Genomic DNA, 23,736 nt, shown 5'->3' with positions numbered 1-23,736 from the left:
TGTGTGTGTGTGTGTGTGTGTGTGTGTGTGTGTGTGTGTGTGTGTGTATGGATTCCCAAGTATAAACTAAAACACTTTGATAGCACATGGTTAAACATATTTCAATGGCCTCAGATACTTAACACTTACTAGTTGTGTGACCTTGGCAAGTCACTTAACCCCAATTGCCCTACCTTCCCCCCTCCAAAAAGCAAAAAACAAAACAAAACCCAAAACAAAAATATTTCAAAACAAGCTTAACCTGTATAATTCTAGTAGCATATTTTAGACAAAAGGTAAGATGGAACTTTGTCTTTGTAAAGTTGCTTTGTGGAAGAATATTAACTCTCTTGCAATCTTATATACTGTAAGAAATTGTCCCTGGGCCTACAGTTTTTTTTCTTTTAAAATTTTATTTTAAACTCAAATGTCAGACCACAAATACAGAATAGAGAAAATAAACAAAAATTTATCATAAACTTAAATACTAGAACTTAAAGACAAAGAAGAAAATAAAAGCGTGTCATGTGCATAGCAGAAGAGAGGATTTCAAAATGTGAAACAATAAAATTTTCATTTCAAGAAAGCTTGTATGTGGGGCGGTTAGGTGGCACAGTGAATAGAGCACTGGCCCTGGAGTCAAGAGGACCTGAGTTCAAATCTGGCCTCAGACACTTAACACAAAACTAGCCGTGTGACCTTGGGCAAGTCACTTAATCCCAATTGCCCTACCTTCCCCCCTCCAAAAAAAAAAGCCTGTAGGAGGGGCTACAGTATTTGAGAGACCCATGGAAACCCTGTACCTCAGGGTTATTTTTTGTTTTTGTTTTCTTACATATGTTTACCAGCTGATAAATAATTACTGGAGAAATTTTAACCCATATACTATAAATTAAAATATAACATGAATTAAAAATGATAAGGGCTTGAAGGCATAGTTTAGTGAAACATATGCCTTTTAATGGCAATATTTGAGTATTGACTTGCTGGCTTTGAGGCTAGGTTGCATTTTCCTTTGCTTAGAATGTGTTAAGGTCTTTATGTGATTTTAATACTTTAAGATCTTTAAGTACTTTAATATTTAAGCATCCTAAAGACATTTCAGGCTTTCAAAAACAACAATGATGACAATAATAATCACCTAAAACCACTGAGAGTCTTATAGATTCTTTGTTTCTTTAGAATTGGCAAAATGGAGAATGTTGTGTGTGTGTGTGTGTGTTTTAAACTATATTTTGTTTTCTGAAAATAAAAATTCAACCCCATTTCTTGACATAAAGTGTTTCTATTAAAAAGAGTAAGTATATAAGATGACAGCTTTAGAGGTAGAAGGGACCCTTGAAGTTGTCTAATCAACCTTGAGCATTCAAAAAAAATATTCATTATGTTAAAATAAATTGAATAGCTTCCTTAGGTTAAATAGGCTTACATTTACATAATGTCTATAAGGGATTTCCTGTTTCACAAAGATGTTCTAGTGGCAAAAATCATTCACTGAAGTACTATAGAATATCCAGTTATTAAAAATGCCAGAACATAAAGCTAATTTTACATCCTGAAATAATTATGAGTACTTTTAGTCAATGACTGATAAATAAAATATTTGATTAAAAACAGATAACTTGGCTTTTCCTAGGGAGAGATGATGAATACATTAAAAGTTAATGTCTTTGAACTTTTTAGTAGTGTAAGATCTATGATGTAATATTATTATATGCTTTAGTATTGAAATTCAAAGCTCTCTGCCGGAGTGAAATCTCTATGTGCATATTTACATCTCTAAACTATGCTTTAAGTCCTTCTTTCAATTTCTGTTTTGCCTTCTGGTTCTAGAATATCAGGGCAATTTTTCTTGATAATTTTTTGAAAGATGATATCTAGGCTCTTTTTTTGATCATGGCTTTCAGGTAGTCCAGTAATTTTTAAATTATCTCTCCTGGATCCATTTTCCAGGTCGGTGGTTTTTCCAGTGACATATTTCACATTGCCTTCTATTTTTTTCATTCATTTGGATTTGTTTTATAACATCTTGGTTTCTCATAAAGTCATTAGCTTCCATTTGCTCCAATGTAATTTTGAAGGAATTATTTTCTTCAGTGAGCTTTTGAAATTCCTTTTCCATCTGACCAGTTCAGCTTTTTAAGGTACTCTTCTCTTCATTGGCTTTTTGGGTATCTTTTGCCATTTGAGTTAGTCTATTTTTTAAGGTGTTATTTTCTTCAGTATTTTTGGGAGTCTCCTTTAGCAGGTTGTTGACTTGCTTTTCATGGTTTTCTTGCATCATTCTCATTTATCTTCCCAGTTTTTCTTCCACTTCTCTTACTTGATTTTCAAAATGCTTCTTGAGCTCCTCCATGGCCTGTAACCAATTCATATTTTTCTTGGAAGCTTCTGATGCAGGAGTTTTGACTTCATTGCCTTCTTCTGATTCCATATTTTGATCCTTTTTGTCCCCAAAAAAGGATTCTATGGTCTGATTATGCTTCCTCATCTTGCCAGTCAATTATTTGACTTTTGGACTCTTTGCCACAGTAGAACTCTGCTTCCAGAGTGGAGAGAGCTGTGTCCCAAATAGCTGGGGTTTTAACAGTTGTTGTCAGAGCTATTACCCAAGCTATGAGGAGGGCGCCCTCTTTACAGCCACCACACTGGCCACATACCCCAGGACTGTCACCCAAGACTGCAAGCCAGATCCAAGCAGGTCAAAGCAAGAGCAGTTACCCTCTGAATGGTTGCATGGTCCCCCTATGATCTGCAGGCCAGGAGCTCCAGAGTCAGTCACATGCCAGCTGCCCCTCCACCACCTCTTGCCCTAGGGGCAGGGACCAGACCACGCTCTTCGGTCACCCAGTTCCAACAGAGTTCTCCACTGACCTTTTACTTTCTCTTTGACATTTATCGGTTGAGAAGTCTGGAAACTGCCAGAGCTGCTGGTGATTCACTCTCCTGAAGTCTGCTCTGCCCAGTCTAGGCCCAGGTCTGGTCCCACACAGCTCATGTGGTACTGTGCTCAGCTCCCTGCTTAGTGCGATAGATCCTTCCTGTCAGTCTGCCAGGCTGCCTTTGGTGGGAGATTTGTTTCTCTCTGTCACTTTGTGGGTTCTATAGCTCTAAAATTTGTTTAGAGTCATTTTTTTTTACAGATACTGGAGGTGGATGGAGTGGAAGCTCAGACAAGGTCCTGCTTTTACTCTGCCATCTTGTCTCCACCCCCTTTAAGTCCTTATAACTGAGAATATATTTTAATTTATAGTATATGGTTTAAAATTTCTCTAGTAACCACTGTTTGCTTCCCTTATCTGCTGGTAAGCATATGCAGAAAAACCTGAGTGTGATACTTCATTGAAATCATAATCTGATTTCAGGGGAAAATCTACATGGTAATACTTGATATTTTCTTGGGATTTTAAGTGAATTTTTTATGCTTTTCTATTTTTCCTCAAATTCCCTTATGAACATATACATATTGTGAGTACTTAGCAGGTGAAGAATATTCAAGTCTTTGGCTGAAAACTTATCAAGGGTAAAGCTTGATAAATCTTGACAACTTTGTTTACTGTTTCTTATAAGCAGCCGTCTGTGGCTGGAACCTTTTTCCAAACAGTTTTCAATAACAATAGTTAATTTGAAGTGACAGATTCAGACTCAACCTTAACTTCAAATGTTTGCTCCTCTGATCTCTAAACAGTACTACATTGATTCTGTCTTGGGGGAAGGTATGGGTGCATCTATGGCTACAAATTAAATTGCAAATGCAGATATTCAGGGTGGCCCAAAATTCTTAATCAAGTTTTAAAGTTTTGTAGCTTGAAACCACACTAAGGCTGTTGGAACATCGTGTGTGTGTGTGTGTGTGTGTGTGTGTAGAGAGAGTAATTCTTACAAATTTGTCTTACATTTTCCATTTTGCAGTTTGACATCATTAAATTTTAATTTCTGTGATGTTATATAGATTTGTCATGTTACATGGTGCTTTTTCTATCGAATTTTGAAATGTTTGAAATGCTATTCAGCGTTTTCCAGGGAAAGAGTTTTTATAACTTTAATCTTCTCCTGCTTTTTTTTAAATCAGATGACATTGTTGGGAGATATGATAATTTGTCTAAGTCTGTTCATGAGCGGAATGAAAAACTCCAGATTACCTTAACCCGATCCCTCAGTGTGCAGGATGGTTTAGATGAAATGTTGGATTGGATGGGAAGTGTTGAAAATTCTCTGAAAGAGCAAGGTCAAGTGCCCTTAAACTCTACTGCTATTCAAGATGTCATCAGTAAAAATATGGTAAGTGTTGTTACAAAAAAAAAAAAACAACATAAAAATAAATTTTTTTCTTATGGATGAAAAAAAGAGGTCATATGCTTATATGAGAATGAGTAGATTTAAGAAGGATTTAAGGCAAACAGGAAAATAGGAGTGATAACTAAATGTTGAAAAAATAATGCTTTTAACATATGTGCACTGTCATCAAAAAGGCAAAATCATTTCTCTTGACTGCCATATGCACATTTTCCTGAATTTTACATAATTTGCAGTGCTTACAAAGTGTTCTACCTTATTTATCTCTGCTCCAACCAGCTGCACTTAGGTCAGTCAGATCAACCTTTTTGTTGTCTATCCTTTTAAGACTTCTGACCATGGATAATCCCTAGGCTCCATTGGATCCTGGGGTTTGTTGAATGGCAGTTCCTTCCCTTGTCTTTCATGCAACATGCCAGCTGTTCTCTTCTTTCCCTTAAAGAGAGATATGGGGATGGTGTTCCTTAGGGGAAGGTTTAGACTTGTAATTTAATCCCAGCTGTTAGTATCCTGTAGTCTCAGGTTATTCAAGCTTGAAATGTTAAGAATGTCAATTTCTTAAGCTCTCTGTGATTTTATTTGTAAACATGTGATGCATGGTTTGTTTTAGATGTTGGAGCAAGATATTGCAGGTCGCCAGAGCAGTATAAAAGCCATGAATGAAAAAGTGAAGAAATTTATGGATACCACAGATCCATCTACTGCATCCTCTCTGCAAGCCAAAATGAAGGACTTGTCAGTTCGATTTTCAGAAGCCAGTAAAAAACACAAAGAAAAACTTGATAACTTGGACAAGCTGAAAACCAAAGTGGAATCATTTGAAAGACTTTCAGAAAAGCTTCAGTCATTTTTTGAAACAAAAGCTCAGGCTCTTATTGAAATGGATGGTCCAGGAAAAGATGTTACTGAATTGTCTCAGTATATTCAAGTAGGTCTTCTGACACCTAAGAATTCATGCTCCTTTAGTGAATTGGAATCATGTACAAGTCTACAAATTCATAATTTGTGTATAATACAACATAGGGTCACATTTTAAGTGGTGTTAAGTTCCTTTATAGCCAAAAAAGTCTTTTAAAGCTCTTTTTTAAACATGACCTTCTCTTGAAATTTCTTATCACATTGGAATAAATATGGCTACTCAGCACACTGTTAATGACATCCTTTATGTTTAATGTACCAAAAGTAATATTGACAAAAATATGAAAAATGTACAAAATAAGCAACATGTAAATGACATATTTTGATATTTAGTCATCTTGAAAATATTCCATTTCAGACATCTTACTTATTTGCATACCTGTTTTGGATCTTAGCTGGGGTGGGAGGCAGGATTCTTGCTGTTTGAGTAGTGCTTTTTGGAACTTATTTGCCAAGAGCATCTGGGAATGTATTATGATAACAATAAAATTAATTCAATATCTTTTTTTGTTATAGGAGTCTAGTAACGAAGTCTTAGAATGCAAAAAAGATCTTGAAACTTTGCAAAACCTACTGAAGGAACTGTCTATTCATGGTTTCCCTGGGGATAAGGCTTTACTTTTGGAAAAAACAAATACTTTGTCAAAGAAGTTCAAGGAATTGGAGTCTACAATTAAGGAAAAGTAAGTGTGGTTTTCTCACTCAAACTTTTATTTTCCTCTTGTACAGATTTAATGATTTATGAACCAACTCTGTATGCTTAAGTATTGGAATGAGTTTTATACATTTCTGAATAGCCTTAATACTGCTTAACTTGATGTTTTAATTAAAAGATTTTATTCTATTAAAATGATCATACTGTTTGTAAACATTTTTGTGAGATTCATTACCTCCTACGTGTAAATAGTATAAATTAGTTGAGAAGAAACTACTCAAAAATAATTTTGCCAATAATCCATGATATCTTTTAAGAAGTTATTACTAGTCTCTAAAACTTTTTGCATATACATTATTTCTTTTTTGCCAGTGTGGAAATGACATTGATATCAGATATCCATCTAGTGAGTTAAGAGCAATGAATTCATCTAAGAAATTACTTTAAATTGTGTTCACTTTTTAAAGATGCCTACTTTTTAAAAGATACCTTTTTCAACAATTATGGTTTTGGGACAAATAGGGTATATGAAAATTTCAAAGGATGAATTTTAAATTGAGATGAAGGAATGATTAAACTTCATCAAAATAAATTAGACTTTCATATGAAAGCCCATAGAATATCTTTTCTTTCATTTTTAGAAGAATTTTGACCCTTCAAAGGGTTGTTGAAGTTGAGGCTAAAGTCTAAGCAGATAAATGTTGCTTTTTAAATATATATAAAAAAAGAAAAATTTAACTGATCTTACTATGTCAGGAGGAAGTTTTCAGCTTTGACACTTTTAAGTACTATCTTCCCTACTCATAGAGATATCTTTTCTACTGTGTCACATCACATACTTTTCTCCCATCAGATCACACACAAAACGACTTGATTTTGTTGTATAATCCCATCAAGCTATTTCTCCTTTCAAACTGGGCCAATTTATAAACTCTGCAGTTGTTACTAATTAGTCCAGCTTAAGGAATTTCTTATGTTCCAATATTCCACATACTTGTACAAATGCACATGTCACCCATGTGCTGAATGTCACTGTTCTACCCTTTGCTCATGATCTGGGTAGATGTACTTTATCCTTATATCTAACCATACTAAAAATCTCATAGATTCTTAATCTTATTCTGTTTAAAAGAAAAAGAACCAATTAGATGTATGCAGCCATTAAGCAATATTCTACTTGATAGAGAGTATAGTAGCATTTTCTATAATGTTCATATTTGTGCTGTATCTTTAGCGTGAAAGTCAGTGAGTTTTATTATGCTTTTCTTACCTCACTTAATAAAGTTCTTTTCTTGTTTTTAATACCTGCTAGCATTTTATCTCACATAAAGTGTATAGACTGGGACTTGTCTCCATTGCTTCTGGAAGAAAAGTTAAACAATTTACATATAGTCATATAGATTACTTATTCTCCCTTGAAACCCTTTTATATTTGTTTTCTTAACTGCTCAAGTTTTATTGGTATGCTTGGTATATTAAAAATAAATTTTTATTGCCATATGGAACAAGTCACCCTGCAAAATGAAGAAGCAAAATCTTAAATAAGGTTGCCGATGTTGGATAATGAGTTCTGTTTTTATTGTGTTAGGGATGCTTATGGGTTCCATATTTGATGAATTATGCATTACTTAATACGTGATCATTCCTGTCTTTTCCCCTTTCCAGGTAATAATATATCTTGTGTTGTTTGAACTAAAATCTAGCAACCTTATAAGTAATACCACTGATACCATGTACACTAGCTAACATTTATAAAGATCTTATAAAGAATAGCATTTTTTTAAAGCAATTGGGGTTAATAACTTGCTCAAGGTTACACAGCCAGTTATTTCTGGGTGTGGTGCTAAGTATCTGAGCCCAGATTCGATCCCAGGTCATCCTGACTCTGGGGCCAGTGCTCTTACTCGCTGTGCTACCTGGCCACCCAAATAATAGCATTTTTAAAATTCATGATTTTCAACTTTTCTAGTGCTTTATAAAGTCATTTTCCATCCTTGGCTGAATCTGTGATCTTATCATTTCTAGTCCCCTTTCCTCAAAGATGCAGATTACAGTCAATCCATGCTGTATCATTATGTGTTATACTTGTCTGTGTATTTCTAGAAATACTCCACATAGGACATACTCAAAATATTAGAGATCTAATGTATAATAGTGCAGTGCTCAAGTTACCTATCTGTTATTCTTTGCTCTAGATGGATATATAACTAGCCTACCTCCTTTTCAATATATTTTTTCGTGAATGGCATCTTTTCTGTTCCTTGAGCATGCCACACATGGCAATATGCTTCAGCCTCTACCATTCATTGCTCAATTTTCCTTTGCATTATCCACTGTTTTGATTCTTTGGAGATTGTATTCTTCCATGATATGTAGCCATATGCCATCACTGGGGGGGGGAAGATATGGGTATTTATTTAAAATATTTATTTTAAAACTTGAGATTATTGAAAATCCTTCAGATTCCCAAATCCTTTTTAACCTGTTCTCTTTATGTTGTTCAATTCTGTACTTAGCTCATTGTCCATATCTAGAACTTGTCAGAGAGAGATGTGTGAATGTACTAACTCAAAGGATTGCCCATTCAACTGAAAGTTAATCTGAGCAATGGCAGCATTGTTTGTTCACTTGGTTTTCCCCATGTGGATTGATCTTCTTTGAGTGACTGGATCTTACTGAGAAAACTTGATAATATTTGGAGACGATGCACAAAATCATTCACAGAAGACAAGTATCTGGGGACTTCATTGTCTATAGGGAGTCCCTCCTTCCATTTGAACTCTGTGCGAGATATTGTCAATGACAGTGCTGAATGCCTTTACTAAGCATTTTTATGCTTCACTTGATTCTGGTAGAGGATGCTAGAATAAAGTGATTTCTGTTATTGCCTCTGTCAAAGAACCTTTTATGCTTTTAACTGACACATGGCAAACATGATTGAATGTTTCCTTGTTGAAGAAAACCCTTTACAAGCTATGTTTTACTCTATCATGTAAAATGCTTGGTAGGGGCCAAGTGTGTTTCATTAAAAATGAAAAAAGGTAGAGGCAGCTAGGTAGCACAGTGAATAGAGCACCAGCCCTGAAGTCAGGAAGACCTGAGTTCAGATTCGGGATCAGACACTTGACACTTACTTGCTGTGTGACCTTAGGCAAGTCAACCCCCATTTGCCTTGCTTTTCCCCCTCAAAAAAATGAAAACAGGTCACTTTAGAAGCACTGATAGGTTTATTTTATTTTACATAAATTTGTTGTTCTCACCTAGGAAGAAGGCATATTGGGTTATAAATTTAGGATTATATTGAGTTACAGGGAGGGTATACATGTTAGGTAGATATATTTTGTTTTGAGGGAGTACCCACATTGCTTAGAACATGGTTACATAGAAGTAGTGTCCTCCTAAGTTCTTTTGAGAAGGGTTGGCTCCTATACCATGCTTTCTGGAGACTTAATTTTCCACCCCATTTTCTTTTCATTGTTTTATTAAGTGATATATGAAGACTGTGAGAATATTGATAGTAAAATTGTGGGGTTTTATATCAGGAGGGCAACTTGAGATCTCTGAATGTATTATATATCCTTTTCATATTCTATCTAGCCTGATTTCTTCTTCCTGTTCAAATCTGGACAAGTTTTTTATGTTGTAAATGAACTTGTATTTTAAACTGTTGGTTACGCTTTGATGATACATTTTTCTACTTGTCAAGGAGATCAGATGCTTATTAATCAAGGTTGTTTAAGAGCAATTTTGAAATTATTGTTATCGTGATTGCTTTACATTGGTTAAATTTCTATATGAAACAGTGACAGAGTTGATGTCTTTGACTTTATCCATTTCCCATTTTTCAGAGTCAATGGTTTGTTTAGATAGACTGAGCTAGAGCTTTTGTAGTGCTTCCCCCCCCCTTTTTTCTTATCATCTAATTTATAGGTGGTTGTTAATTTTGATATTTGATCTATCAAGCCAATGGTCTGACTTCACAAAGACAGCTGATTAGGCAGGACAGACCAAAATATATAGTTTTCTTGTTATCTGTTGGCATACCTATTTCTAATATTCCTATAAATTACATTTAGATTTCTGATTTTTTAACTTTTAAAAAATGTGACTCAGTTTGCACAATAGCAATAACATTTTTCCATTTAAGAGAAAATGAAATGAAACTATTTGTTTTACAAAGAATGAATAATTAATAATTTCTATGTAGGTATATAGATTTTGTTTATGGCATAGAATTTACCCAAAAGCTACTAAAGTCTAAACTTTATCCACCTTATCCAACTTTATCCAGTAGACACATAATTTTGACTAGACTGACTTCCTTCATAACTAAAATGGTCAAGGAAGTACTACTATTCCTTCTATTAACTATGTCACAATTATAACTGCAATCATCCTCTAGATGGAAGAGATGCTTATCTTATATACCTTTTAAACTGATCCTCAAATTCATGGAAATCCCAAGATTCATTTGTCCCATTAAGGCTCTACTGAATTTTTATTTTATGTATTTCTCTCTTCTTTAAGATTGAGGTGCTGCTGCTTAAGTATCACTTTTCACCTCTTGCTTACCCCAAGGAAGTCCTGGACTAAACAGATGATGCTGATCTGAAAATTCAAAATGTTGAGTGGAGCAGGACCAAGAATTTAGGCAGCTGAACAGCTATTTGTTCTGCTGTGTTTGACTCACCAGTTGCTAACAACTTAACTCTTTTCCCTTCAGTGATACCCATTGTCAGTGATATTACTGATAAAGGCCATGTGTACTCATCTGGAATATGTTATTTTTGTTGAAATTATTTTGTGGCTTTTGTTTGTATAGAAAAGAAGCAATATCTTCTTGTCAAGAACAAATGGAAGCCTTTCAGCTCCTTGTCAGATACCTAAAGACATGGATGGAAGAAGTCACAGAAAAAATTCCCATCATGCAACCCTCAATGGGTGCAGATGATTTAAAGAAATCTTTGGAAGAAACCAAGGTGAATTAATTGATGTTAGATGGAATGGTGTTAAGTATCATTTTTGCATCTGTAGTGCTTGATACTGATGAGTGCTTTGGTTTGAATCACATCTTCAGACCATGTATAACACATTCTTATGTTTAAAATAATTATTTTAGATTAATTTGTTCTGTTTAGAAGAATTAGCAGATTTTCAGTTTTTAAGTTGAGAGGAATTTGCATCTGGATAAATGATTGGAATGGATGAAATAATGGATCTTTGAAAGAAACATTAAGAACTGCCTCCTAATCCATCATGTTGTTCCCTCTACCCATCAAATCTTCATATAGGAGTAGTATTTTTTATCCTGATCTGTGATTTCATTAATGTAGGGAATTCCTTTTGTAGAAACTCTCTCCGTTAATGCAGACCCACAGGTTTTCTGTAATTTATCATCTTAGAACACTGATTGCTTGGGATCATTTGGAATTAAGTAACTAGCTTATGGTCCCATTGCTAGTATGTATCAAGAGGCAGGATCTGAAACCAGACCTTGGTAACTATGAGTCCAAATCTTCATCAACTTTATGAAATGCCTCTCAGTTATATATAATTTCATTTAAAAAATGTATTACTCTCAGATATATCCATTACCAACTCTGCATCATCCCACAACATACATATAAGCCATAAAGAAGTCATTTGGAGATAATGGTTTCTGTATTATTTGGCATCACTGCCTTATCTAAATAAATTTTCCTTTACTGGACTCTGAAAAATTGAAATACTTTTTATTTCCTTTTTCTTTTTTTATTAATTTTTGAAAACTCACTAATAAATGTGCCTCTGTCACTTCATTTAAAAAAACCTCATCATTTTCTTTAGAAAGATGGCTGTTAGCTCATATAGTTTGCTAGATTTACAGTTGACAGTTATTTTGGAATACAGTGGCACCTAGTACGAGTAGAGCTTCCATTCCGTGGAGTTAAGCAGATTGATAAGCTGTGTTGTGATTCCCCTCGCATTGCTCACAGTGGGACTGTCAGAAAGAATCGCAATGCTGTCTCATTTTCCCATCCACCCCCTCAAATCAGGGCCCATCATGATCACTGCTCCTGCTATGCATTTAATACATTGCAAAAGAATGTGTAACTTTGAAAATATAACAAAAGTGAACAAATAAATGTGTCTTTACATTTCAAGAAATTACAAGGGGAGTGGAACTCGAAAGCACCAGAGATTCAGAAAGTAAACAACAAAGGAACATCATTATGTAACTTAATAAACGCTATGACTTCCCCTACAAAGTCAGTAGCAGTGACTAAATCAGGTATGTATTTTGCAGTTATGATCTAAACCAAGAGCTGATTCCTCTTTGCCATGCTATTTTTGTCATCCTACATATTAGTGCATAAAAATATCTTTAAAAATGTAAGCAGAAAGTTAACACAAAGGAAAACACTTATATATACATTGTCTTTACAAAAACATTTTTTGCTAGTTAATAATACACCAAAACAGATAGACTTTGAAAATAAAGCTTTTTTTAATCTTCTTTTTATTGATGGGTATCATTAAAAGTGGTTCAGTGAATTTATTTATGTAAGCAACAAATATTTTTTCAATTAAAAGAAAATTAGGACAAACTTTATAGTAGGCAGACTGATAGGTTAGAATGCTGTTTGAATTAGATTTTGTTCTTTGTTGGAGGGTTTCATAAAGAAAAAAAATTTCTGGTCTCCTCAGGAAAAGGGGAAGAAAGAGAGAAAACAGCTACTTTTGTTTAAAGTGTAGGTTTCTTGTTTTCTTCTAGTCTGTCTGAGTCTGTGTGGCATAACCACAGTAAACAATTACATAGTGCCTTAGACATCTGTGAGTTATATAGCTCAAAATTAAGCCAATTTTTCAACAAAAAAGTTACTTTTAACCATTCTTTAAAAAAGCTATTCATATAATTTTTAGATTTATGTTATATTAAGGTGAAATACATTTATTTCATTATCAACACCAGCAAATGCAAGATGTAGTGAGAGGGAAAGTTCTATATCTTTATTTTGAAGGTTACTAAATTTCTTCTGTTATTTATTTAATTTGTCCATCCTCCAGCTGTCACTATTGTGACACTAACTCTCCAGCTGGACTTCTCCAAGGCAACCATTAATTATGCTCCATTAAACCTATAGCAAGGAAGATTCATCTTATATTTTGGTGTGATAATTTCTCTTTCCCCTCCTGGTCAGATTCTTTTCATACAGTCTAGGACTAAGGGTTTTTTTTTGTTCTTTTGGCTTATTTCAATACTTGTATGCTTTACTTAAATAATATAATTTTAATTCTACTTCTTGTCAGTTTCTAACTAAGGAAAAAATTGATCTTGTATATATCCACATTGTAATTTTGCTCCCTGTGAAACATCTGTGGCATTTTCAATTTACAACAGAAAAATTTTACTATAAAAGTTTAGATTTTTTTTGAATTTAGAAATCTAATTTAGAAAGAAACTGCTTTGAGATACAGAAGCTCAGCCAATATAAAGTATTTCTTTTCTTGCAATAGTGCATAAGATTGTAGGATTTGAAGCTGAGAGGAAACTTAGAAATTGTATGGTCCAACATTTTCATCTTAAAAATGAAGAAAAAGAGGCTCATAGCAGAGAAGTCACATGCTCAAAGTTATGCAATTATAAGCAGAGCTGGGATGTCAAGTCAATTGAGAAGGGCTAGACAAGTGTCATTATTTTATATTTTGCCAATGTGCAGTTCTTTTGTCAGTATATCATATGATAAGCCATTCTTGCCATAAACTGCTTTTAATGTGGCATACACCATGTTATTTTGTGATTTAAAATAATCAGTTTAATATTCTAAGTGTGCATGATACAGTACTCTTGAATCTTTGTTCCTCAGTTTGCCTTATTAGAGATGACATTTCACATTCTTAAATATTTATTCTTAACAAATACCTATTAAGAACATAGAAGTTTGTAAGGTGGTCCATATTAATTTCTACTATGAAATAATGAATTTTTCTTTCGAAACTGGAATATTCCTGTTGTTCTCTCAGGTAGAACAGTCTTAAATGGTGAAGGGACAACTTCAGAAAAGCAGGAATTCTTGACCAATAAAGGTAAGTAATAATTTAAACTACATATTTGTTATAAAGTTTTTGAAAAGTTACATCATTGGAAGACAAAAATCAGTTTATATTAAAAATAGTGCTATTGATTAGATTCCAACTATAGGATGCTTTTTTAATATTTAACTTTTTTTTTACAGAAGAGTATGCCAGATGATTTTGAAAGGGTTTCATAAAGCTATACTGATTTGTTTTCTTAATGTCTTGCTCCACTATTTTTCCCCTATAAAAAACTTCAATGGTTTACTACTTCTTAATGAATAAATTGAACTCCTTAATGTTTTTTGTGTTCTGTGCTCCAGCATACGCTTTTGCTGCATTTCTTGCCTCCTCAGTATTGCCTTTACTATTTTAAATACTTTTGAATATCCTTTCCCAATTTTATTTTTTATTAATTGAGATCCTATACATTCTTTCAGGCTCAACTCTGTCAAGTCCTGAAATAAAGCAATGAGTTGAGTAATAAAGCATCTTTGAGATAACATGTTAGCAAACCTGCCACCCTGAGGGATGTCCCATGAATGAAGAGCACAATAGATTTCCCAACCAAGAGACCAATGAAAAGTTCTTTATACTTTTAGGAGGGAAGAGATAGTATGAGGGAACAACGCCTGGTCACGAGACCCCAGTGGCCCATGGCAATCCAGGCAAGGAAAACCACTTCATTCTGACTGTTTTGACCTTCCTGCCCTATCCCAATGGGAGGGGCAAGGACATTAGAAGCTGAGATCAAGCTTAAGCTAGGTTCCTTTATAAGGTAAAATTTCTGAGTGGCAGGGACTTAGGGTGTGTTTCAGCTCAATCTAATAAAAAGTAAATATCTTAAGAGTAGGAATGTAAAGACATTACGAAAATTCTTATACTACTAGGATCATTAAGGGAGTGGCAATTCATATTACATTTGGTATTAGAATTCTTGTCATTATATTAACAATTTTTCTGGTAACTCAAGCATCAACTGCTCATTGCTGCTTTCCCATTTTCCTCTTCCAGCTTCCAAGTGAGGAGTGAGCCCTTCTTCCGAAATCTCAGAACAGTTTAATTTTTACTTTTTTTTTTCAGTTCAATCCAATGAAACTATTATATACTAGGTACCTAGTATGTGTAAGGTAGAGAGGCAGCATGATGTGTTAGATATAGAGCCAGTCTCAGGATCAGCGTTCAGACTCTCCTCTGATAAATATTAGCTGTTTAATTCTGGACAAGTCCCTTGACTTTTCAGTGCCCCACACCCCCTAACTGTCTAAGACAATAAGTTATAAATGAGTTGCTGATGTTCATAAGTGGATGAAGTTTCCATACTGGAAGTTCCATCACAAATTAGTTTCCAGGCTCTGAAATTCACCCCCCTAAAATTTGTATATCTGTGTGTGCATGTTGGGGGAAGGAAGGAGGGAGGAAGGGAGGCAGGAGGAGAGAGAAGGGGGGAGGGAGGAAGGGAGGGGAGAGAGAGAGAGAGAGAGAGAGAGAGAGAGAGAGAGAGAGAGAGAGAGAGAGAGAGAGAGAGAGAGAGATCTGCAAAATGTTTTACATACATTATTTAATCTGATCCTCATAATGGCCCTATGAGGTAAGTGCAGTAGATAATTGAATCATAGATTTAGATTTAGAAGGGAGGTTAGAGATCACCTCCAACTCCTTCAAACCCTTTCCATTTATGAATGAAGAAACTAAGAGAGGTTTACCTGTCTTACCCTAGGGTCCACAGTTAGTGTCTGATACAGCATTTGAAACTAGTTCTTACTGACTTCAAGTACAGCACTCTGCGTACTACTTCCCTGGGAAGTTTGGTGTATATATATATATATATATATATATATATATATATATATATATATATATATATATATATATATATTATTATGTCTAAATAATGCTGATGTGGTTTCATGGTGCTGACACAGTTTAGGGGTTCTAGGGCCCCCAAAATGTCAGAGTACAGGGCAGTGTTAACTGGAATGAATTCACACACTCAAATTAGCTTCCAGTCAAGTGGCAAAGTTTATTGTGATGCCAGCAGAAGAGGGTGAAGTTCCTTAGGTAACTTCCAAACTAATGAAGATGGTGGCGATGCTTATATACAAAAGGGATGGTGAAAGAATCTGGGTGGGGTTAAGGAATGGAAAGTCGTCTGGGTTGGGCCAGGTGCCAGTGGTCTGGGCTGCTGGAATATATGGGAAAATTCAGGGAGTCAACAAAGATAACTTTGTTGAAGTGTCAAGTTAGAAGGGTTGCTGGAGCATGATCCTTGGGGATCAGGTGCCAGGGAAGAGTCCTTGGACCAGGCATCCCTGAGATAGCTTTTATCTGAAGAATTAGAGGGTCATGTCTGCATGTGTCTGCAACAGGGAAAGATTTTCTCACAGGAAACTGGGTTGCTTCTAGAGACATGGTCTTAGCCTTTTGGGGTCCAGGTCCCACCACCGCATCAGCACGATGGACTTTAGTACATATTTATGGCTACACATCTACATCTACATGTATAGATATACATGGAGAGAGACAGACAGAGAAACAGAGAGAGAGAAGGAGAGTGAGAGAAGGAGGTAGGGAGTGGGAACAGGGAGGAGAGAGGGACATTTATGTCCCTACAACAACCCTATGAGGGAGGTAGAGTAGGTATTACTATTCTACCATAAAGGTGAAACTGAGAGAGAAATTATGTGAATTATCTAGGGTCAAACTTAAAAGTAAGTTGTAGAGTTGTCCTTTTGTGAAGGTCATCTGGCCTGAAGTCTAGTATTCTTTCCACTGTTTTGTTCTTGTATTAGTAAAGAGAAAATTTATTGAGAAAATTATAACATGTATCACATTTTATTTCAACTAATTTCACTTCAGTGGCTATAAATATATTTGGGAGCCTTAATATATCCTTTTAAAAAATTCCTAGAACTGACATCCATCAAAACGAAAATGACTGACATAAATCACAGTTATGAAAATCTTGGAGTCACATTGAAGGATAAAATCTTTGAACTGGATGCCAAACTCACAGTATTGCAAAAGGCTCAGGAAGAATCAAGTTTGATGCTGCAGTGGTTAGATAAGATGGACAAAAAGGCAGCAGGATGGGATATAACCCCTACAGATAGTGAAAGTGTGAAGACACAATTTGAACAGAATAAGGTAATTCATTTTGATGAAATAAGAAGTTCATTGATTAGTTTTCAGAAGAGACTTTTGACAGGCATTCTGTGTCCTACTTCCAACCCTGTGACTTCAAAACTAGTAAGTAATATAATCACTTCATTGTATTTTATAGTGGAGACCATTTGTAATAATTACTTCTTACAAAAGGATGATACGAAGTTGAATGAGCTGATAGTAATAAGATACTTTGAGGAATTTATGTTTAGTTCCATTGTGAAAGTATCAATCAGCTATAAGAATCTTGATTTATTTGGAGCTAAATCTATTTGTGTCCCCTCATTTATAAAATAACTTTACCTTTGCCTATATTTTTATCAGTGAGCACTTTGCCCACCATTGGAATGCTCTGAAAACTATTAGAACAAAGTTTTACTTTTTTGTGAAGCTGGTAGCAAAAATCTACACAAGAACAAAATATTGTATTTGTTGTCCATATGATGTATTTTTTAGTCTAATAGTGAAAACATTTTTGATAGAGTAAAGTTCTTACTTTTTTGGAAGACTTTGAGCATTTATCAAGTCTTCTACTTTTTTTTTTCATTTTAACTAACTGATTGATTAGTATCCCCCACAGGAGATGGCAAGACCTTTGAGTTCAGGGATTTTTTCATATTTGTTGTAGTATTTCCGCATACCTTCTGGTTAATAAACACATAAGAAATGGTTGTTTGCTATTGTTGACAGTACAAAGTGTGCTTTCTATTGTAGGGACTAATCATTATATCTATAATCCTTCTAATTTCTGTTTAAATCTATATGCCCTTCTCTTGAGCCTTTAACAATGGCTAGGCCACCTGTTGATTGGTGATTTCTTCCTATAGGTCATATTACAGAATTAATTTATTCAATTATATTTTCATATGTATTTTGATTTAAACACAATTTAACAATGACTTCTACCCCTACTTTGGCAGACAATTGAAACAGAACTGAAGCAAAATATGAATAAAGTGCAGGAGCTGAAAGACAAATTGACAGATTTGATGGAACAGAACCCAGACTCTCCTGAGGCACCAAAATGGAGACAGATGTTGGTGGAGATAGGTATGGTGTAGGTGTAGAACTGGTATTGTTAGTGTGAAGATACCAACCAGAGAGTTTTGTATTTTCAACATTATTGGGAAACATTAAAAGCACATACCTGCATAAATAGTCTTTGAATGTTTTCTCCCATGCTTTTTGTTTTCCTGTCTCTAGAAGAGTCACTTTAAATGAAATTGAGATGAAAATTAGCAGATCATGTCATATCAAATTCAATAGCTCCTGTGTTTCTAAAACCCAATGAATATCAATTAGGAATTTATATAGGATGGAGTGTATTTTTGTCAATGATAAATATTTTTTGGTGGTGGCAAGTTTTCTTTTTTTTCCTAGCTTTTTGACATTTAGAAAAATATTTATGTGCTAACTGAAGATGTTTCCAGGGATACTTTTTTTTTTCATTTTCTTATTTATAACATCCTGTGATCTAATTGGGCATCTCTATCATAACATGATTAATTCAAAGATAATTTTTTAAAATACTATAATTTATTTATTTAAATCATTTTAGTAATATAGACCAGTAGATGGTGAAGAGGCTTCTCAAGAGCAAACGATCTTCAATAACAGGGCATGGGCCTGTAGTTTATGAAATTTTAGCTACACATTTCACTTTACATAATATTTTTCTGAAAATGCCGCTAGAAGGTGTAGTATACTTAGGAGTCAGAAAGATCTGAGTTCATATATCACCTTATCCACTGGCATTGTGGTGTCACTTGGCATGACTTGCTTAACCTCTCCCAGCTTCAGTTTAACTTATTTGTAAAATAGGGATTGCACCTGTCTTCCAGGGTTGTGGTGAAGATCAAATGAGAAAATTGATGTAAAACATTCTGCAAACCTTAAAGTGCTATATAAATTCAAGCTACTACTACTACTATTAAATTTTACATATATAATTAGCATGATCCTATATTTGCACTTTGCTTGGGCAGTTTTTCCCAGGCACTTTGTATACCTTAAGGTTGAGAAGAACTTAATAAGGCGGCACGGCAAGATGAGCCTTCTATCCTTCTCTGGTTCCAGCTTCTCCCTTATTCTCATTATGCCTTTGTGCTTCTTTTAATGGCTAGCATCTATATGGAACTTGAAGGTTTACAGAGTTCTTTATAAATATTATCTCATTTTGTTTTCACAAAAACCCTGATAGGTAGGTGCTATTATCATTATACTCATTTTACAGCTGGGGAGACTAAGGCAAGGCAAAGGTGAAGTGACTTGGGTAGTGTCACATATGGTAAGTGTCCATTAACCCAGTCTTCCTGACTTCAGGTCTAGCATGCTATCCATGTACCTGGTATTATTCTGAATCAAAACCAACACTGAGTCTCATTTAAGATGTAATTTTGGCCTCTGGTCTAAGATTCTACTTCTGTAATAATTAAGAAACTACTGATTTTTTACAAATTTACAGATCTTAGCATGGGGAAGGGACTTAAGAAGTCATTATAGCACACCTTTCCTATTACTATTGCTAAGTCCTTTACAATATCCCTGATAAACCTCGACTCTGCTTGAACACTTACTGTGCCAGAGAGCTTATTACCTCTCAGAGGATTCCATTCCATTTTTGTACAGTTTTAATTGTTAGGAAGTCCTTATTTTGAAACAAAATCTCTCTTCACCTAAGTTCTGCACACAGACCTCTCTTGTCTCTTGTTTTCTTTCTAAACATACATGTTCCTCCCTAGCACCTGTTTTCATAAGTGGTTATTACCTTTTAGTATCCTTGGTTAATTGACAAAGGTACCAGTCTACTTTGGAATGAAGAAGACAGAGGAATGTTTGTTGTGGAAACCAGTGTTGGAAAGATTAAACCGATTTTAGACATGTGGAGTTTGAGATGATACCAAGTCATCTAAATAAAAATTTCCAGCAGACTGTTGAAGATTTAAGGTTCAGGCTTGTACAGTAGGTCAGGTTAGAAAATCTTTTGTAGTAAGGTGCTAGTTTAAAACTATGAGTTTAAAAAAAGGCTGCATGTTTATAGCCCAAATAGGAATTCCCATGCTTATGTTTTTGGAAGGAAAGATGTCTTAAAACCATCTTTGAGCTGAGTATCTTTTTTACCTTGTGATCTCTGCAAAATCAGCCCAAAGTTTTCTTCTCTTTTACTTCAGATAATGTAATTGACATGGAACCAAAAGGGACTTTGAAACCTACATTGTAAAAATCCTTCATGTTTTAGTAAAGATTTTGGTTCAGTTGTAAAAATGAAGATGAGGTCAAAGGCAGATTTCTGCTGTACATTCTTTCAGTCATTTTATAGCGTCACATAATATGTATACCATGTGATATTAACAGAGTAAGTGAAAATGTCAATTTAATACTTTGCTTTTTTTTAGATTCCAAATGGAAACAGCTCAATCAGTTAACAGCTGATAGACAACAAAAGCTGGAGGAATCCTCAAATAACCTAACCCAGTTCCAGACTGTGGAAGCTCAGTTAAAACAGTGGCTTGTAGAAAAAGAACTGATGGTCAGTGTACTTGGGCCCTTATCAATTGACCCAAATATGCTTAATACCCAGAAGCAGCAGGTCCAGGTAAATATTACCTCTAATAACTCCTTGCTGTTGTAATAACATTTGTTCAAAATAAAAATCTCTCCATTGTGAACACAATAGCTTGGCATTGTAAATGCTATAACTTCTCTGGGAGATGAGGGTAATGTCTAGAACAACCCCAAGAAATGAGTGGAATTCTGAAAGAATGGAAATTGTGTGATTCTTGGCCTGGGAGAAATCTACCTGATTATCTGAGTATGTTAAGTAAAGCTGTTGTTCAACTACATTATGGTTTATTCATACTCCATTTAAGTGAGCTCCTTTGAAGTTTTATTAATCTTAGCATGTAAACAGCTAATAACATTTTTATATGGAGCTAAAGTACACAGTTTTTACTGTTTAGAAATTGCTCCTTTGAGGTTTTATTCATTTGATTGTGGTTGTGGATAATACCGTTCTTAAAACCAGTGTAATGTAATGTAAACTGAGAAGAGATGAACAGAATGAGAAGGGAAGGGAAGGCAAAATTTTTAAGACTGGAAAAGGAAGGACTCCTGGAACACAGCTGGTTAGAGTTATACAAGTCAAAAGCCACATAAATCCACAAGCAAAAGACATTAAAGTTAGGTCACACAGAATAGCAGAAGCACATTTTGTGAAAGTGAATGCATCTGTGTGTAGGAAGCTGAATTGTGAAGCAGTGAACCCTATTCTGTAAGGTATAGAGGCAAACTGATATCCTTATTGAATAGTCATATCTCATGATTGCACTTAGCCTGAATAGAGGGAAATTAGAAGATAAGAACCTGGATTATTGGGCTATTCTAATTTAAATATGCAGGCAACCAGCATGTAGCCATTTCTTGGAGCTAACTGGTGTTTTGAAGCTAAACTTAACAGTACTTGAAGGAAGAAAGTATTGGAATGGTCTTCAAAGTAAAATTGTCATATTGGTCTTTTTCTCTATGAGCAGCATGATTTAGGGGCCCCCCTTTAATATTGGGACCCAAGGACACTAATAGAAATTAATTTTATCACATATATGTGTCCATAAGCACATATATGCTTTTATGCATGTGTATATATACAACAGGATAAGGACTACACCTTGTGAATCATTGGTATAGGAAACTGCAGATGAGGAAACTTCCTGTATGAATACATTATGGTGCCTTCTCTGAAACTTAAGAGTCTTAGAGAGTTGTTTAAAACACAGAAAGTTTAAGTGACTTGCCTAGAACCACACAGCCGGTTTATGTCAGAGGAGGGGCTTAAAGTCAAGTTTTCTTGGCTCCAAGGGCAGCTCTTTTTTTTTGGTGGGGGAGGGCAATTGGGGTTAAGTGACTTGCCCAAGGTCACACGGCTAGTTTTGTGTTAAGTGTCTGAGTCCGTCTTTGAACTCGGGTCCTCCTGACTCCAAGGCCAGTGCACCACCTAGCCGCCTCAAGGGCAGCTCTTTATCCACTTTGCCACAATGCCTCTCATTTATACATCTATTATTTTGTAAGTCAATCTAAATGTTAGAATGTATCAAAAATACATTTCAAAATTTTCACTGTGTATTTCCTATGATGTGAATTTCAGTGATTTTTTAAATGCCTTAAATGATGTCACTGGAAGCATATCGACTGTTTATTTTATAATTATAACATTGACTCTACCCACTGCCCTATTTTCCTTGTGATTATTAATTTTTTCATATTGACTTAATATAGAAAATTCACATTCTGGTCTTTTTTTCTCTTTTTTTTTGAAGAGCAAAATTTATAATTGAGTTTTATTTTCATGTTATCATGATAATCAAAGTATATTAAAGATAACACTGTGGTGACAGAGTATTCAGAGAGAAAAAAACTTAAAAACCACATACAGAAATGTTTAATTACTAGTAGAATTATTTATTGCCTTGGAAATTTGATATTCTATTTACCATAGTAAATCAGTTTTTTTCACCCTCCTTTATCCCAGATCCTACTTAAAGAATTTGATACCCGGAAGCCTCAGTATGAACAATTAACAACAACTGGTCAGAGCATTCTAAGCAAACCAGGTGAACACCATCCTCTTCACGGAACTGTGAAAGAACAGCTGGCAGTTGTGTCCCAAAAGTGGGAGAACCTGACAGGTCAATTGAGTGACAGATGTGACCGAATTGACCAAGCCATTGTTAAAAGCACTCAGTATCAAAGTCTGCTGAGAAACCTTTCTGATAAGCTTAGTGACTTGGATAATAAACTCAGCACCAGTCTGGCTGTGAGCACACACCCCGATGCCATGGAACAGCAGTTGGAAACAGCCCAAAAAATGAAGCAGGAAGTAGAACAGGAAATGAAGAACATAAAAGTGGCCCAGACCCTTTGTGAAGAGTTGTCAGCACTGGTTGGAGAGGAGTACTTAAAAGCAGAACTCAGTAGGCAGCTAGAAGGAATCTTAAAAGCATTTAAAAATATCGAACAAAAATCAGGTTTGTGCGTTTTAATCAAATATATGTATATCTCTATGTTTCTGCCGTCTTTTTGCTGGGGATGGGAAGAAGGGAGAAAGATAAAAAAAAAAATATATATATATATTGCCCATTTCTCTTGCCACTCATTCCCCCCCCCCCCCCATTGTGGGGCAGCTGGATAGGGTTGCAAAAAGAACTGTTGTGCGCTGGACAGAGCACATTGACTCTGGAGTCAGGAGAATCTGACTTCAAATCCAGCGTCAAGACACTTTCTAGTTATGTGACTCTATTACTTAACTTTGATTACCTCCAAAAAAAGCCCCCAAACAATAAACCCCCTCCCCAAAGAACTTGCTCAACTGTTACAGTAAAAGAGAAGACAAATTATGTAAAAAGGATGATCACTCTAATGCCTACTGTCCTCAGGACCTGTTTTCTTTCACTACAGAACACAGTCTTGGTCTATTACTCTTTTTTTTTTTTTTTTGGTTTGTTTTTTAGATTTTTCTTTTTGCTTTTTGGATGGGGGAAGGTAGGGCAGTTGGGGTTAAGTGACTTTCCCAAGGTCATACAGCTAGTTTTGTGTTAAGTATCTGAGGCTGGATTTGAACTCGGGTCCTCTCGCCGCCCCCCACTAGTCTTGGTCTATTACTAACTATATTGGCT

The 23,736-nt window shown here is 35.1% G+C and overlaps 1 protein-coding gene across 26 annotated transcripts in view; it reads left to right on the top strand.

Moving 5' to 3' along the window:
* The window catches only part of DST (dystonin), a 454,426-nt gene that overhangs the window by 307,055 nt on the left and 123,635 nt on the right, over positions 1–23,736 (top strand). For all 26 annotated transcript variants that reach the window (XM_069070669.1, XM_069070676.1, XM_069070677.1 and 23 more), the window contains 10 exons: positions 4,052–4,260; positions 4,886–5,203; positions 5,710–5,876; positions 10,671–10,827; positions 11,993–12,119; positions 13,853–13,915; positions 16,815–17,050; positions 17,989–18,118; positions 20,464–20,663; positions 22,593–23,088. In XM_069070669.1, the coding sequence (XP_068926770.1) occupies positions 4,052–4,260; positions 4,886–5,203; positions 5,710–5,876; positions 10,671–10,827; positions 11,993–12,119; positions 13,853–13,915; positions 16,815–17,050; positions 17,989–18,118; positions 20,464–20,663; positions 22,593–23,088 (2,103 nt within the window). The remainder of the gene's footprint in view (positions 1–4,051; positions 4,261–4,885; positions 5,204–5,709; positions 5,877–10,670; positions 10,828–11,992; positions 12,120–13,852; positions 13,916–16,814; positions 17,051–17,988; positions 18,119–20,463; positions 20,664–22,592; positions 23,089–23,736) is intronic.

The sequence above is a fragment of the Petaurus breviceps genome, unplaced genomic scaffold (assembly GCF_028583685.1).
Source record: "Petaurus breviceps papuanus isolate PSGF00001 unplaced genomic scaffold, PetGlider_PUasm1.0 90822, whole genome shotgun sequence".
NCBI classification, from domain to species: Eukaryota; Metazoa; Chordata; class Mammalia; order Diprotodontia; family Petauridae; genus Petaurus; species Petaurus breviceps.
Note: the sequence above shows the minus strand (reverse complement) of the source record. Positions and strands in the feature narration are given on the sequence as shown.